Raw genomic sequence first — 18,544 nt, forward strand, 5'->3', positions numbered from 1 at the left:
CCAGTGTTATTGTAAGGGTGAACTGGAATAAGGGGACATAAGCAACCATGAGCTCCTTGGTCAGTAGCCGGGGGGGGGGGGGGAGTTGGATGAGATGATCCTCAGGGTCCCTTCTAAATTGTATGATTCTATTATTCTAAGCTACGTCACAAAGGTTTTTTGGATACTACAAAAAGCACAAGAAATGCGGTTTATTGTATCACAAGTTAGGAAAAGCTACTTTTTTTCAGGGGGTAGGATGATTATGCCATTGCATCACTTGGCAGCAAGATGCTTTGGAGCCAAACACGCTTATGGACTGAAGCTGCAAATGTCACAGGTTTTATTACATTTGTGACTGATACCAAAGTCCAATTATTGCTGACATTTGGGGTTTGGGGCTGAAATCTTGCAAAGGTCAGTGTGAACAGTGAAGTAATACTCCCTTGGAACATTTCTTAAAAGGAAAGCTGAACGGGACTCCCCCAGGCATAGAGCAGCTTATGATGGCTACTCTGTGTATTACTTAGCAAAACCCAGGACAAAAGCGATAGGATATAATCTGCAACAAATGGGGCAATTATTGTATTATCTGAGCAAGCAGTTCAAATTATACATGTTGGGAGAAGGGCAAATCTTGGGACGATCGCCGCAAGTAGAAAATCAAATCTGAGTCTGTGCTGTGTTTTACAGTTTAATTGTAATGCTTTTTATTCAATATTTAAACAGAACATTGAGTGCTTTAGGTGGAAGAGATGCTTTTAAGTACACCTAGGGGGCTTTAACATGCCTGGTGTAATGTTCTCCCCTTAAAGGACAGACACCTCACCCCACCCAAAACTCCCGTCTCAATATGCAACATCACAATTTGTTTCGAAAAGTTCTATCCCAAAACAGGTTTGCTGTGTAAATGTGGGGTGGGGCTGCTGTTCAAAAAGGGAAGGAATCCATTTGGCATGGCCAGTGCTCCCTCCGATGCATTAAGTAAGTTGCACAGTTCTTTGAATCCAGGCCAAAACAAGCTATGTTGCGTCAAGACTGGAGTCTGTGCTTCAATATTCAATTTCTTTGCAAGCCTTTTAACCCAGCGTAATTCAATTCCATCCAAGAGAATGTCCTTTTTAACTTTCCTTAACAAAACCTAAGAACATCAGAAGAGACTGCTAGATGAGGCCAGTGGTCCATCTAGTCCAGCCTCACCGTGGCCAACCAGATGCTTAAGAGAAGCCTGCAATGCAAGGCCTGAGCACAACAGCACTCTGCCCACCTGCAATTCCCAGCAACTGGAATATGGCCTCTGACAGTGGAGGTATGACATGGCCGTTGTGGCTCTCAGCTACTGATAACCTTATCCTTCTTGGGCTTGTTGAATCTTCTTCTGAAGACATTCAAGTTAGTGGCCATCACTGTCTCCTGTGGGAGCGAGTTCTATCATTTAACTATGTGCTGCATGAAATAGCACATTGTTTCACTCTGCCCCAAATCTACCAATATTCAGCTGCATTGGATGCCCACGAGTTCTAATACTATATAAGAGATGGAGAAGAACTTTTCTCTATCCACTTTCTCTATGCTGTGTATAATTTTGTAAACGTCTATCATGTCACCTCTTTCTTGCCTTTTCTCTAAACTAAAAAAATACTCAAATGCTGCAGCCTTTCCTCCTAGGGGAGCGGCTCCAACTCGTTGCTTGTTTTACCCTAAACCAGCCTTTCTCAACCTGTTGTTGAACTACAACTCCCATCACCCCTAGCTAGCAAGGCCAGAACTCAGGGTTGATGGGAGTTGTAGTCCAACAACATCTGGGGACCCACAGGTTGAGAACCGCTGCCCTAACTGGAACTGGGCACACTTTGTACTTTCTGAGATGTTAAGCAGAGGGAACTCAGCTGACTGCAGGTACACCAACTCTGTGGAGGAAGCAAACACCTGACCACAAAGCAAAACCTGGAAGGAAATGAAATTATGCCTCCTAATTCTCTAAAAACTGAGAAAAGGCTCAGAGCAGCCCAAATGCAGTCTGCTTGCAAATTACTGGTGTTAGTCCAAGTGAGCTCAAGGGAACTCTGGAATGCAACTTTGGCTGAGAAGCAGAGGCAGCCCAGAATCCTGGTGCTGTTGAGAATAATATTAGTCAACTGCAATAAATTTACTCTGTTACCAGAAAATAAATTAGTCATCTTCCCCCTTGTAAAAACAGATTTATGGCGCAAGGTATCAATAGATTAGTCTCCCCTAAGCAATAAACAGCTCCTTACTTAGCAAGAGAATTGCAACACAATCCTATGCAAGTCTATTCAGAAGTCCCATTGAGTTCTGTGGCATTTACTCCCAGGTAAGTGTGTAAGGACTGAGGACTTATCAATCTACAAGACAAGCTAAAGATTTTAACGAACCAACAAACTGGTACTATGCATCAGTCTGAAACTATTCTGCTCTATTCAAGGAAAACAATCGTTTCTACAGAACATCCTGGTATTATTAGAAAGAACCATAATATCTGGAAAATGTGGCACAACTCTGGGTTCTCTCTAGTGCTGAGTACCCATGTTTTAAAAAATGAATTGAAAGATTCCCCCACCTCCTTGTTTTGGCAGGAGGCTATCTTTGAAATCTATATTCCATTCTCAGCCAAGCTTGGTGCAAAAGTATGACTTAGCTGTGATGAAGGTGACAGGGAGAGTGTCATTTTGTAAAAAATAATAATGATGGCCCTTTTTACCTTTTACCTGGGTTAAGTGGGCCAATACTCATTGCTTTAAACCTACTTTAAAGAGCTAGAGAAGTTCAAAAGTAATGTGCACAGGACAACAGCATGGTCAATTATAGTAGAAGGGTGAGACTAAAGGAAGCAAGTCAAAATTAAATTAATGTCAATATGGATGCTAGGATCAAACATTAGGAAGAACTTCCTGGTGGTCCAAGTTGTTTGACAGTGGAACAGTCTGCCTTAGAAGGCGCTGTGCCCTTGGTTAGAAGTTTTTAAGGCGGATGGCTACCTATCAAGAGTGCTGTAGTAGTGAGTTTCCTGCACTGGCAAGGATTTGGTTGGACTAGATAACCTTTTGAGGTCATTCTTTGATTCTGCAAGAAAGTGAGGAAGATGCAAGACACCTGCCACCACGAGAACTGCAGTAGTGATTGGACAATTGAGGAAAGACAGGGCAAATGCCCCTGTGAGGAATGGGTACTAACAGTAATGGAAAATCATGTCCAAAAAACATGGAGTAAATTTGCACGTGATGTTTGACAGCACCAGCCCAAATTGCTTACATTTGGGTAAATTTTATTCAGTCTTGAAGCTTGTTGAATGTAATGTGGTATATGTAAAATACTGTGTATTTTTTCACATCCACTTCCATAATTGATCAGGGATTTACTTTAATAAATCTGCCTCCCATTATACCTGGCATTTATTTATTTTTTCACTGTTTCTGAATTAGAGCTAGTTTTGTAAATTGGACCTAATACTCCTCCTGTTAGGCCAACAGCTGGCATTAACTTTTCAAACTTTGCACAGTCTCTTAAGTGATACATATCATGTCAATAAATAGTTTAATATCTGTCTTACTTGGCAATACTGGAGGGAAAGGATCAGTGCTCAACCCATATCCTATTGGATAGCATGACTTAATTATGCCTTCTTTTGATATTTTTCAAAGTTCAACCATTCCAAAACAGTCCCAAAGCTTCATATTACCCAACAGCTCTTTCCTTTCAAACTGTGCATTACTGCCTTGTGGTCAGTGGTGAGAATTCTGGGCTCTGCCTATCTTGAAACTTTCCCCAAAATAAGTTAAGCATCTCTAATGCAAAGATTAATCTTAATAATTGATACATTCCAACCATTGGGTAGATTTCAAATTTGCAACATTCCCTGTATTATTATTGTTGTTGTTGTTGTTGTTGTTGCTGAATTTATATTCTGTCCTATACCCAGGGGTCTGTTTGAGATCTGTTACTGTGTTTCTCATTAACCAAGTTTTAAAATGAGCTAACATAGCAGCACACCACTTGATAACCTGCTGATGCAAAGTCTACAATAGTTTTCAGTCTGTGTCTTTCCTTATGCACTGAACTTATTACAGCTATATTTTCTAGAGAACCAAAATATCTGAAACACATCAGATGGAAGTAATTTTTATTTACCAACTTACCTTCTGATAGCATTCTTTTATTCTAGAGCAGGCATGGCCAAACTTGGCCCTCCAGGTGTTTTGAGACTACAATCCCCATCATCCCTGACCACTGGTCCTGTTAGCTAGGGATGATGGGAGTTGTAGTCCCAAAACATCTGGAGGGCCAAGTTTGGCCAAGCCTGTTCTAGAGCTATACCCCCCACTCCCCATTACATTTACAGTAATAAGTGTTGCAGTTCTCTGTATTCAAGATCTCTTTAAACTGCAGAAGGAGGACAGCTCATTTCCATGTATTTACATCCCTACAGACCATGTCCTGCCACTTTCTTCTTACAGGGTAAAGTTCAGCACTAGGTGCCAAAAGGAAGGTTTGAATGAGATTTACATCTGGGTGTCAAGATGCAGAAAAACTTTTCCATAACTGAAAAATCCAGAGAAGAAATCATGGCACGATCAGATTCATGCTGCATGCAAATAGAAAAAAAGTCAAGCCAAACCCCACAAGTACCTTTGTTGACAGTTCCTCTCTACAACCCCAGAAATCAAACCAAAACACACACTCACATCCTGTGCTTATATGCAGGGATTATGAGATCATAGTATGAGGGAACATACTGATAAAAACAGAGAGTGTGAAGAAAAATGGTTAACGCAAGTGACACAGCGAATAAAGTGGGGAGGAATGAGTGACTGCGTTGGTGAGACAAAGCTGTAAGGCACGTCAACGTTTTAATTAAAAAATTATGTAGCAGAGATGATGCTAATGAGCCAATAATCTCAAGAGACCATTTCTACAATTCCTGTCTAGTTTCAATGCCCTTATTAGCCCGAAGTGAATAGTTCTTTTTTTAAACCTAGTAGAAAACAAGCCTACCACACTTCTTTAAATACCACAAGCGTCTGGCATTAATCATGGAAGACCATGTGGAACTGAGGCTGACACACTATGACTCACCTAAGACCAGACAGTTGAGCTTGGTTCAGGTCTGCCATAGCCAAGAACTATCTGCTAGAATCAATTCTTTCCACCAACCCCTTCTGTCCCTTCAGAGATGTACACGGCATCTCCACTATGCAACCCAGGCTCTCCCCACCCCAATACCTGGGAGTTCTTCATAAATATCTTCGTCTGGCTCTGTGCTTGGTTGTTGAGAAGGAACGCCACTTTCCTCAATGTCATCATATTCTTCTTCATCCTCCTCAAGAATATCTTCAGATCCCATGTCTGTTCAGAAGAATGCAAGAGCTATTCAACAGGTACCCACCCAGTGAACACAGCCATAAGGAATGCGAAAGAAAAGCAAAATAATTCTGATGCTTCCATTTTAAATCCAAGGAAATTCAATGCCCCAGTTCTAGCTTATTAAGAGATGCCTCTGAAATACAGATGTGACTGTTTTTATTTAGCTAGCACCAGCTGAATAAAAACAGACACATCTTTATTTCAGTGCAATTTAACTCAGTAGCATGTCCTCAGCTTATTACGATGTATATTTCTTTGGAAGCAAGTCCAACCGAGTCTAGGAGAACTTATACCCAAGTGCGCAAAGGATTCCTTATTCACACTCACACAGAAAGCTGAAAACAGAAAACGTGTTACACAAAAATGGCCACAATGAAACTCCAAGATCAATAAACAGAAAATCTATTAGAAAGCGATAACGATTGGAATTCCAACATGCACTGTAAACAAAGGCTCTTTTCAACAACTGGCTCACCTCGTATTGCGTGTCTCAACGTCCGCACCCATTCCCCAGCTTCCTTGGAAGTAGCAGCTGTGAACTGTTCAAAAAGTTGATTTTACTAGTAGGAATCATGAGCATAAAAATACAGCCAGCACGGTATCAGGAATGAAAAGAAAGTAACATTCTTGTCACTTCTTCAAGGCACCATTAGCAATTCTTTACATGTCTTCTGGTACTTTTCTTGCAAGGATGCTTCTTATAATGTACAGTTAATTTTGACAAATTTACGTAATTGAAGCAGAGGATGATGGATTTGGAACTCTGATCAGCAGCTGGCAGCTGTGCAGAAAAAAAAGCTGCTTCTCTTCATCAATGTCAAAAGCAGGACTGATGAACAAAATTCGCCCTTGACAATTAGAAGACACCCATGAATTTCTTTAGACTGCTGGGTACAGTTTTCTTAAAAATGTTCTTGTCAGATTCCAACACAGTACCTGACAACTTAATTAACTGGCTTTCAACTGCAATCTCAGATATTTAAAACTTATTAAACTTACATTCCACACTGATGCCTAGCTGATAGATCTTGAATCACATAGCTGATATGTGCCTTTAACTTACATTTCCTTCCCCGTCCTCTAAGCAATACAAGATATGTTGAACATTTGGGGGTTTTATATATATATTAATATTATATTATATATATTTTTTATATATATATATATATATATATATATATATATATATATATATGCTTTCGTAGATTTTCACGGGTATAGGTATGCAGGTTTTGGTGTCCTCGGGTGTCTTCCCGTGTAAAAGTTGGGGTGTCTAGGCGACGTTTCGACGAGGTCTCACTCGTCATCTTCAGGCTGGTGCTTTCGGCTTCTTGTTACTGGAACAGAGCAGGATCTCAGTGTTTGAGTTCCTATAAATACTGTTGAGGGGTGTGGTGTATAGCCTCCAATGTTCTGGGCCGAGAGGAAGTTCCCAGGCTAGTGTGCCTTTTCTTCTTTTGTTCCTTAGTTGCTTGAGGGATATCTTGAGTGATTTCTTGAGTGATATCCTGAGTACCACTTAGGTGGGTCATTAGGTGTGGATTAGTTGCTAAAGCCTTTGTGTCTTGACCTCTTGAACTTTGTGAAGAGTTTTTCTGAGAAGATGGCTGTAGTTGTGCTCTGGCTTGGCTTCGTGTATAGGGGCGAGCTGTGGTTTTGTGGCCTGTGCCAGCCAGATCTGTGTAGGGATTGCAGGGGGGTGCAGCATCCGGAGGTGCCACCATGGTTTGGCTACTGGATGGTGTCTGTAATTTATCTGTGGAGAGGGTCTGGGTTTGGGTCTGGTGTGGTTGATTGGTGATGGCGTTCTGTGTGCCTCTGGATCTGGTGTCAGTTTTTGTGGGGAGGGCTAATTTCCAGATGTCTGGCAAGCGGGATGTGTCGTCACGCTTGTTCATGTTGTGAGGGTGTTTCTCTATCTCGATGGCTTCCATGATTATTCTCTTGTGGTGATGTTCCATGTTAGAGAGCAATTTGGAATCTGCAAAATTAATTTCGTGTCCTGTTTCTTTCATGTGTTGGAAAAGAGAGGAAGTTTTTTCTTCTTTTTTGACGGCATTCTTGTGTTCTGCGATACGTGCATTTATTCGTCTGTTTGTTTGTCCAATGTACGTGGCTGGGCAGACTTTGCAGGGTATTTCATAGACCCCTTGGTTTTCCAACTGGATTTTATCCTTGGGGTTTCTGAGGATATTGGCTATCTTTTGGTTGGCGCAAAAGGCTGTTTTGATATTGTGTTTATGGAGGATTTTGCTAATTTTATCTGTAGTGCCCTTGATATAAGGAAGGAGGGCCATGCCATTGTTTTCTTCTGTGTCTTGGTTTTTGGGGGGTGTTTCTTTTTGGATTAGCTTCGTAACCCTGTTTTGCTGGTATCCATTGGCAATTAACACATTTGAGAGATTCTGTAACTCAGTTGTCAAGTGGTCTTTGTCAGCCAGGCGTTTGGTTCTGGAGATGAGAGTCTTGGCTACGGAGTTTATTTGTGCAGGGTGGTGGTGTGATTGTGCATGTAAGTAGCGGTTGGTGTGTGTTTTTTTCCGGTAGATAGCAAAACAGGGTTACGAAGCTAATCCAAAAAATACCAGCAAAACAGGGTTACGAAGCTAATCCAAAAAGAAACACCCCCCAAAAACCAAGACACAGAAGAAAACAATGGCATGGCCCTCCTTCCTTATATCAAGGGCACTACAGATAAAATTAGCAAAATCCTCCATAAACACAATATCAAAACAGCCTTTTGCGCCAACCAAAAGATAGCCAATATCCTCAGAAACCCCAAGGATAAAATCCAGTTGGAAAACCAAGGGGTCTATGAAATACCCTGCAAAGTCTGCCCAGCCACGTACATTGGACAAACAAACAGACGAATAAATGCACGTATCGCAGAACACAAGAATGCCGTCAAAAAAGAAGAAAAAACTTCCTCTCTTTTCCAACACATGAAAGAAACAGGACACGAAATTAATTTTGCAGATTCCAAATTGCTCTCTAACATGGAACATCACCACAAGAGAATAATCATGGAAGCCATCGAGATAGAGAAACACCCTCACAACATGAACAAGCGTGACGACACATCCCGCTTGCCAGACATCTGGAAATTAGCCCTCCCCACAAAAACTGACACCAGATCCAGAGGCACACAGAACGCCATCACCAATCAACCACACCAGACCCAAACCCAGACCCTCTCCACAGATAAATTACAGACACCATCCAGTAGCCAAACCATGATGGCACCTCCGGATGCTGCACCCCCCTGCAATCCCTACACAGATCTGGCTGGCACAGGCCACAAAACCACAGCTCGCCCCTATACACGAAGCCAAGCCAGAGCACAACTACAGCCATCTTCTCAGAAAAACTCTTCACAAAGTTCAAGAGGTCAAGACACAAAGGCTTTAGCAACTAATCCACACCTAATGACCCACCTAAGTGGTACTCAGGATATCACTCAAGAAATCACTCAAGATATCCCTCAAGCAACTAAGGAACAAAAGAAGAAAAGGCACACTAGCCTGGGAACTTCCTCTCGGCCCAGAACATTGGAGGCTATACACCACACCCCTCAACAGTATTTATAGGAACTCAAACACTGAGATCCTGCTCTGTTCCAGTAACAAGAAGCCGAAAGCACCAGCCTGAAGATGACGAGTGAGACCTCGTCGAAACGTCGCCTAGACACCCCAACTTTTACACGGGAAGACACCCGAGGACACCAAAACCTGCATATATATATATATATATATTTGCTTTCGTAGATTTTCACGGGTATAGGTATGCAGGTTTTGGTGTCCTCGGGTGTCTTCCCGTGTAAAAGTTGGGGTGTCTAGGCGACGTTTCGACGAGGTCTCACTCGTCATCTTCAGGCTGGTGCTTTCGGCTTCTTGTTACTGGAACAGAGCAGGATCTCAGTGTTTGAGTTCCTATAAATACTGTTGAGGGGTGTGGTGTATAGCCTCCAATGTTCTGGGCCGAGAGGAAGTTCCCAGGCTAGTGTGCCTTTTCTTCTTTTGTTCCTTAGTTGCTTGAGGGATATCTTGAGTGATTTCTTGAGTGATATCCTGAGTACCACTTAGGTGGGTCATTAGGTGTGGATTAGTTGCTAAAGCCTTTGTGTCTTGACCTCTTGAACTTTGTGAAGAGTTTTTCTGAGAAGATGGCTGTAGTTGTGCTCTGGCTTGGCTTCGTGTATAGGGGCGAGCTGTGGTTTTGTGGCCTGTGCCAGCCAGATCTGTGTAGGGATTGCAGGGGGGTGCAGCATCCGGAGGTGCCATCATGGTTTGGCTACTGGATGGTGTCTGTAATTTATCTGTGGAGAGGGTCTGGGTTTGGGTCTGGTGTGGTTGATTGGTGATGGCGTTCTGTGTGCCTCTGGATCTGGTGTCAGTTTTTGTGGGGAGGGCTAATTTCCAGATGTCTGGCAAGCGGGATGTGTCGTCACGCTTGTTCATGTTGTGAGGGTGTTTCTCTATCTCGATGGCTTCCATGATTATTCTCTTGTGGTGATGTTCCATGTTAGAGAGCAATTTGGAATCTGCAAAATTAATTTCGTGTCCTGTTTCTTTCATGTGTTGGAAAAGAGAGGAAGTTTTTTCTTCTTTTTTGACGGCATTCTTGTGTTCTGCGATACGTGCATTTATTCGTCTGTTTGTTTGTCCAATGTACGTGGCTGGGCAGACTTTGCAGGGTATTTCATAGACCCCTTGGTTTTCCAACTGGATTTTATCCTTGGGGTTTCTGAGGATATTGGCTATCTTTTGGTTGGCGCAAAAGGCTGTTTTGATATTGTGTTTATGGAGGATTTTGCTAATTTTATCTGTAGTGCCCTTGATATAAGGAAGGAGGGCCATGCCATTGTTTTCTTCTGTGTCTTGGTTTTTGGGGGGTGTTTCTTTTTGGATTAGCTTCGTAACCCTGTTTTGCTGGTATTTTTTGGATTAGCTTCGTAACCCTGTTTTGCTATCTACCGGAAAAAAACACACACCAACCGCTACTTACATGCACAATCACACCACCACCCTGCACAAATAAACTCCGTAGCCAAGACTCTCATCTCCAGAACCAAACGCCTGGCTGACAAAGACCACTTGACAACTGAGTTACAGAATCTCTCAAATGTGTTAATTGCCAATGGATACCAGCAAAACAGGGTTACGAAGCTAATCCAAAAAGAAACACCCCCCAAAAACCAAGACACAGAAGAAAACAATGGCATGGCCCTCCTTCCTTATATCAAGGGCACTACAGATAAAATTAGCAAAATCCTCCATAAACACAATATCAAAACAGCCTTTTGCGCCAACCAAAAGATAGCCAATATCCTCAGAAACCCCAAGGATAAAATCCAGTTGGAAAACCAAGGGGTCTATGAAATACCCTGCAAAGTCTGCCCAGCCACGTACATTGGACAAACAAACAGACGAATAAATGCACGTATCGCAGAACACAAGAATGCCGTCAAAAAAGAAGAAAAAACTTCCTCTCTTTTCCAACACATGAAAGAAACAGGACACGAAATTAATTTTGCAGATTCCAAATTGCTCTCTAACATGGAACATCACCACAAGAGAATAATCATGGAAGCCATCGAGATAGAGAAACACCCTCACAACATGAACAAGCGTGACGACACATCCCGCTTGCCAGACATCTGGAAATTAGCCCTCCCCACAAAAACTGACACCAGATCCAGAGGCACACAGAACGCCATCACCAATCAACCACACCAGACCCAAACCCAGACCCTCTCCACAGATAAATTACAGACACCATCCAGTAGCCAAACCATGATGGCACCTCCGGATGCTGCACCCCCCTGCAATCCCTACACAGATCTGGCTGGCACAGGCCACAAAACCACAGCTCGCCCCTATACACGAAGCCAAGCCAGAGCACAACTACAGCCATCTTCTCAGAAAAACTCTTCACAAAGTTCAAGAGGTCAAGACACAAAGGCTTTAGCAACTAATCCACACCTAATGACCCACCTAAGTGGTACTCAGGATATCACTCAAGAAATCACTCAAGATATCCCTCAAGCAACTAAGGAACAAAAGAAGAAAAGGCACACTAGCCTGGGAACTTCCTCTCGGCCCAGAACATTGGAGGCTATACACCACACCCCTCAACAGTATTTATAGGAACTCAAACACTGAGATCCTGCTCTGTTCCAGTAACAAGAAGCCGAAAGCACCAGCCTGAAGATGACGAGTGAGACCTCGTCGAAACGTCGCCTAGACACCCCAACTTTTACACGGGAAGACACCCGAGGACACCAAAACCTGCATATATATATATATATATATACACACACACACACACACACACATTATTATTCATCCAAGAGCAGACCTATTAGATAATAGATATTTAAATATAAGCTGTGAAATGGAACAGCAGATAAAAATGGTATATTGGTTGTTCTTATCCAAAAAGATAGTATAATGTTTAATCTATTCATATACATATATATATGAATGAATGTACAAGGTAAGCGAATCAAGAGTTACTTTTCCTTGAACATGTCAGGAGTTGTTTTATTGAAATGTTAATGTCTTCATAACTGGAACAGTAACAGTTTTTATCAATTTAATTTCAAGATGACATAGGAAGTCCAACCTGATAAATGCGTTTATCAGGAGCAGCGATTTCAAAACAGCAATCTTTCTTTCCATCCTTCCGAAGGGTATTATTCATTCTGACGGTGTAGCCATCTATAGCAAATTCACCTTTCTGTTGTTTGTCTGTCGTAGATAAAAAGCAAAGATAGAACTTCATTTGCAACGCTGAACGTGAATGGCACGGCAGGTTATCATTTATTCAGATTTTGTTTTCCATTTCATGAATATTCGAGAGAATAGGTTAGACGTTATTAGCCGAATGGTTTAGGTGATGCTATGAGTGATTAAAAAAAAGAAAAACCTCTCCTTTAAAGAGAAAGTACAAACAAAGCACATTTTTATGAAAGCTGCCTACAGAATCCCCCAGGATGATACTTACAGATGGTCACATTTAGTGAGAAGTACATGCAATGATTTCTGTACCCAGGGAGAACCAAGAACTGGAACATGGAACTTGCAAGACAAGTGAATCATAAATCAGTGTCTCTTTCTGGTTCAGTAGCCACTGGAAAAATCTGTCCAGTGAAGAAGAACTTACTGATCTCCTTGGTACATCTGCCCCACTATTGCATCTCAAAAAAGAAGAAGTGAACTTCAGAGGCTGTTAACAACATCTGTAAAAGGGGGTTCTTCACCTACTGACCAATGTGGAGGAATCTAAAGGAGCCTGCAAAATGCTCAGCTTATTCTGACTTCTTCTGAAACAACCCAAAAGCCAAGGAGCAGCATACACAACCATTTCAAGATAAAGGTACCCTCAGGACAAACAGAAAATTGGTTTGGAGACCTCTTTGCATAGCCTTCTTAACATATTAAGCTATGGTCTGGGGAAAAGGGTGAACACTAAACAGGGTTGAAGTATACTGACCACCCTGCTATTTCGATAAAAGCAAAGCAAGCTAGGAAACTTCTGAGAAAGCTCTCACAAATTTGAATATCTATCAGTATAATGTTCAGGGCCTACACGTGCAAAGTACACTGGGGAGAAACAAAGAAGCATTGTGCACATTATTCTAAGCCAAACCATGGCTTAGCACAAACATGCAAGCTGCTAACGAGACTGAGGCCACATTGCACTCCTATGAGGTAAACCAGCCCATGGTTTAGCACATTGTCCAAACCCACCTAAGCTTGCGGTTTGTCCTGCTCTAGAGAAACCATGAGCTCTGGCCAACGTTTGTTCTATGGCTTACCATTTGTGGCTTTTCAAACCAAACCATTGCTGAGCTCAGAGCAGCCCTGCAGCAGTAGGACCAAAGAAGGAGCAATGCAGCAGGGATCTCTCTGGGAAGTCATGGATTGGCTTAGCGCTACAATACTAACCAGGTCAATGAGTGAACCAGTACGTTTCCGAGCACAATTCAAAGTGTTGGTGCTGACCTTTAAACCCCTAAACGGCCTCAGCCTAGTATACCTGAAGGAGCGTCTCCACCCTCATCGTTCAGCCCGGACACTGAGGTCCAGCTCCGAGGGCCTTCTGAAGGTTCCCTCACTGTGAGAAGCAAAGTTACAGGGACCCAGGCAGAGGGCCTTCTCGGTAGTGGCACCCGCCCTGTGGAACGCCCTCCCATCAGATGTCAAAGAAATAAACAACTATACGACATTTAGAAGACATCTGAAGGCAGCCCTGTTTATGGAAGTTTTTAATGGCTGATGTTTTAATGTATTTTTAATCTTTTGTTGGAAGCCACCCAGAGTGGCTGGGGAAACCCAGCCAGATGGGCGGGGTAGAAATTAATAATAATAATAATAATAATAACCAATATACATAAGCTAACTGTCCTGCATTTTGCAACAACACCATGCAAACCATTCCTGGGTCTAAATAATCAAAAGCAAAACATTTTAACATGCATCAGGAAATAAATAATCTCCATTAAACTTGTGGCATGCCCATGTTGTACTAGCTCCAATTGACTAGAGGAATAGTTAGAACTGTTCTTTTGCTGTAATTCACCAGCAAGTTTCCATGAGACCTAATGCCTGGTGCCAAATCCTCAATATCCCCCTTTTCTTTAAAATCAGCACATTTCTAGACCTCTTATGAGGGTTCTGATCATACCTTTGAAAATGTGCAAAGTCTTACAAAGCTCCCAATTGCCACTCATTCACGCATATTCTGCAAATGCTCGTATATCTATTTCAGAATAAAACCGCAAAATGGTCAGTGATATAGGCGAAAGAGTGCCTATATTCTTGACTTGAATAATTTGCGTTGAGCATAGAATCCAAAGTCTGTTAGTGGAGATTATTATCAGCCTAAGGCGTAACTGAACTAGTAAAGTGTACAGATTGAAGAAGTAGCAAATGTGGCACCGCAGGTCTGTATCAGGGAGGATTACAGATTATATCTCAGACTAAGGAGGCAGGGAGAGAATTTTGCTGCCTAAGAGGTGAATGGATATACAGGACAGCTCTTCACAATAGAGGAAGGCCGAAGAGTTGACCATTCCATTTCTAGAAATGATAACCTGGGATGCCATTAATATAACGTGAGAAAGTAAACCAGAGCCTGCTATATATATCTCCTCTTGCAAGAACTAAGAATCATTTAACAAAATAGGAAGCATTTTTTTAAAAAGTTGTCAATAGGGTTTTTTCCACACAATCAAAACCATGTTGTGTGTAGCCAGGGGATGTCACTAGGGTAAACCGCATAGCTAAATTCAAAGTAAACTAAACACAAAGAGGGTTAGATAAAGTCATGAGTGACAGGGTCACCAGTGGCTACCAGACTGGATGGCTAAGGAATACAAACATGCTCAGAGTCACCCCAAATACCTACAAGTACAAGAAGCTGGAAGGAATGAGGGAAGTTGCCCTGAGACTTCTCTTACATTTCCTCAGACGTAAATGGTGCTGCCTACTACCAGAAACAGCTGTTTTGTCCTTAAGGTAAGAGCATCTACTGGCAAGCATCCGATAGAGCTAAGCTTGATTTACTGGCAACGGTATTCACATACAAAGCATGCTCAGTCTTCTTACAGAAGTTCATTGATAGGTAAAAAGGTAAAGGACCCCTGGACGGTTAAGTCCAGTCAAAGGTGACAATGGGGTTGTTGTACTGATCTCGCTTTTAGGCTGAGGGAGCTGATGTTTGTCCACAGACAGCTTTCCGGTATTGTAGCCAGCATGACTAAACCGCTTCTGGCGCAACGGAACACCAAAATGGAACCAGAGCGCACGGAAACACTGTTTACCTTCCCACCACAATGGTACCTCTTTATCTACTTGCACTGGTATGCTTTCGAACTGCTAGGTTGGCAGGAGCTGGGACAGAGCAGCAGGAGTTCACCCCATTGCAGGGATTCGAACTGCCGACCTTCTGATCGGCAAGCCCAAGAGGCTCAGTGGTTTAGACCACAGCGCCACCCACGTCCCTAAAGTTCATTGATAATACATTGGACATGAAGCAAAACTCAAAGCAATTATTATCTACAAAACCTTCATGGCATGCCTGGAAAACGTTCAGGAAAGGGCTCTTTTCCTTTCCAATGGATATAATTTAATTATATTTTGCAGAGGGCTGATACAGCAAGAGTTTGCATGCAAATATGCTTTCTCTCCTCTGTGTGTGTGTCTTTGCTCAGAATTGCTGTTTCTTCACTCACACATAGATGGAGGGGAGATCTGTCACAGGGCTAGGTGCCATATCATCCAAAACCAGTTTGAAGTCCATACAGTGATATCGGTTTCATAATTTTTGACCTGGCAATATGTCACAAATCATGATGTGTGTGCGTGCGCATGCGCTATCCAAAAATCACAATGCAGGGGGGAAAAACACAAAACCAGCAGGTGCCTCTCCATAGCTCCATTCTTATTTCAGACATTGAGATATATCAGTTTATCGTGATGTTTAGCTGTTGATATATTGAGATGTTGAAAACCAGATATTGCCCAGCCCTAACTGTCACCTTCCAAACCCTGGAAGCCTCTCCCTTTCAAGAAATTCGAGAGACACCTTGAACTACAGTGGTACCTTGGGTTACATATGCTTCAGGTTACATACGCTTCAGGTTACAGACTCCGCTAACCCAGAAATAGTGCTTCAGGTTAAGAACTTTGCTTCAGGATAAGAACAGAAATCGTGCTCTGGCGGCGCAGCAGCAGCAGGAGGCCCCATTAGCTAAAGTGGTGCTTCAGGTTAAGAACGGACCTCTGGAACGAATTAAGTACTTAACCCGAGGTACCACTGTATTTCCTAACTATTAGCTCCATTGACAAAACATCTACTAGTCAATCTGGACCATTAACAACAAAACGTATGGCCAGCCAGCAGCTATAACAATAATTACTTGTAAACAGAATTAAATGGTGCTGCTAACATTCTTGCAATGGCCTTTGAAAACAAATTTTGCAATCATACTGCCTTCCTAATAAGACTCACAGTGGAATCCTACTAAAGATTCATCTTCAAGCTGCAAGTAGTTCCAATTCAGCCGAGAATCATTAGAAATTCAAAAAGCAGTTAACCATTTTCTGTAATAAAAAGTTCAGTAGATCTGGGTTCTTTTCTACCTCAAGGGAAACTCCGATGCTATAATTATGAATCAAATTTATTTTTCTGCCTCTGAATGTAGCCCTAAACATTTTTTAACAGGCAGTACTGTAAGGGCATTCTCCGAAACACCTGCTGCAGATAGAAGGGAAATGGACCTGTGCTGAAACAAGGGAATGTCTTTCACTTTTCACGGTAGCATCAGTCACTAGTTTGAGCCTTCTTAATTGCTTTTCTTCAGTCTTACTTGAACTCTGCTTATGTCACAAGGCAACCTCAATGAGGAGGACAGATCTACAGGTCATGCCTAAATAACATGAGTTCTCTGCCATGTATGATTGTTAAAAAACAGATTTCCTTAACTTCACAATCTAAACTGTCTGCTCAGACAGTGCTTCTGCAATTAGTGCTACTGCAGTTGTTAAAAAACATCCTTGAGCTAAAGGATGTTTGCCAAGTGCCAGATTTGGTATTTCCTGAACGAGACTTCTGCACAAGAGACACAAAGAGTGTTAGCATAGCAAACATCTCAGAAAAGGAACAGCTGGCCTTTAATATTAATTAATTTGATGTTTACACTGCACACACACAGATGCACGCACACACATTTCTGGAGGTGTCCCCTTCATCAAGTCTATGTCTAAATACACAACAGAACTCCTAGAAGACAACACTCCTTTCCCATGTATGTTTAGTTTGCTGCGTATATCAGTCCACCGTGGGTATATAACTACAGTAAGCCTCTCGCACAGCTATAAGCAAAACTGCCCATTCTCAGAATTTTGTAGCAATTTAGAAGCAGAATGTATTGGTGTGCATACTAATGTCAGCTTTCGGGGTGGCCTTAATTTTGCAGCACACCTCATGGCATATCTATGAAGAGTCTCTCTCTCCCTCAAACTTTTGTATAGCAACTAGTGTGTCTTGGTGTACAAGTAACTTCTAGGGCTTCAAGCAAAAACCATTTGGAGGCACACTCCCCAATAATTTCAACAACATGTGTACCAAGTACAGTGGTGCCTCGGGTTAAGTACTTAATTAGTTCCAGAGGTCCGTTCTTAACCTGAAACTGTTCTTAAGCTGAAGCACCACTTTAGCTAATGGGGCCTCCTGCTGCTGCCGCGCTGCCAGAGCACGATTTCTGTTCTCATCCTGAAGCAAAGTTCTTAACCCGAGGTACTATTTCTGGGTTAGCGGAGTCTGTAACCTGAAGCATATGTAACCTGAAGCGTATGTAACCCGAGGTACCACTGTATGCTCAAAGCAGTGGGGTGGCAGTTCCTGGGCAGGCTGGCTATATTGCACTTGTGAAAACCACAGATAAAGCCAGCAAGAAAATGCTGGCAACAGGCTACAATGGAGGCAGGTGGCTCCTGGCTGCCATTACAGTGGTGCCTCGCAAGACGAATGCCTCACAAAACGAAAAAGTTTTCCGTTTTTGAGTCGTTCCGCAAGACGAATTTCCCTATGGGCTTGCTTCGCAAGAAGAAAGCCCATAGGGAAATCTCCGGGGACCTCTTTTAAATGCTGGCGGTGGGGAGCAAAGCCTTTCGCCCCCCTCCGGCCTTCAGAAGAGGTCCAGGAAGGCCGGCGGGGGCCGAAAGGCTTTGCTCCCCACCGCCAGCATTTTAAAAGCGGTCCGGGATAGCAGGGAATTGCGCTGCGCTTTCCCGCTATCCCAGACTGCTTTTAAAATGCTGGCCGTCGGGAGCAAAGACTTTCGCCCACCGCCGGCCTTCAGAAGAGGTCCTGGACTTCTCCGCTGTCCCGGGGCAATCTTAAAATGCTGGCGGGCAGCAGCGAAGCCTTCGTTGCCGACCCCCAGCATTTTAAAAGCCCCCGGGACAGTGGAGACTTCGCTGCCGCCCGCCAGCATTTTAAAATCGCCCTGGGACAGCGGAGGCTTCGCTGCCACGCGCCAGCATTTTCAAATCGCTTCTCCGCTGTCCCGGGGAGACTTCTCCGCTGTCCCGGGGGCTTTTAAAATGCTGGCAGTTGGCAGCAAAGCCCTCCTGTCCCCGGAGCTTGCGGGGCGGGAGGTGGGGAGAAGGGCTTT

General features: G+C 42.9%; 1 protein-coding gene across 1 annotated transcript in view; it reads right to left on the reverse strand.

The window, feature by feature from the left end:
- Window positions 1–18,544, reverse strand: part of SKAP2 (src kinase associated phosphoprotein 2) — a 109,519-nt gene that overhangs the window by 37,735 nt on the left and 53,240 nt on the right. The window contains exons 7-9 of the mRNA XM_028750247.2: window positions 11,986–12,110; window positions 5,837–5,900; window positions 5,221–5,343 (exon numbers count right to left, since the gene is read on the reverse strand). Coding sequence (XP_028606080.2) covers window positions 5,221–5,343; window positions 5,837–5,900; window positions 11,986–12,110 — 312 coding nt within the window. The remainder of the gene's footprint in view (window positions 1–5,220; window positions 5,344–5,836; window positions 5,901–11,985; window positions 12,111–18,544) is intronic.

Source organism: Podarcis muralis, chromosome 12 (assembly GCF_964188315.1).
Source record: "Podarcis muralis chromosome 12, rPodMur119.hap1.1, whole genome shotgun sequence".
Taxonomy (NCBI): domain Eukaryota; kingdom Metazoa; phylum Chordata; class Lepidosauria; order Squamata; family Lacertidae; genus Podarcis; species Podarcis muralis.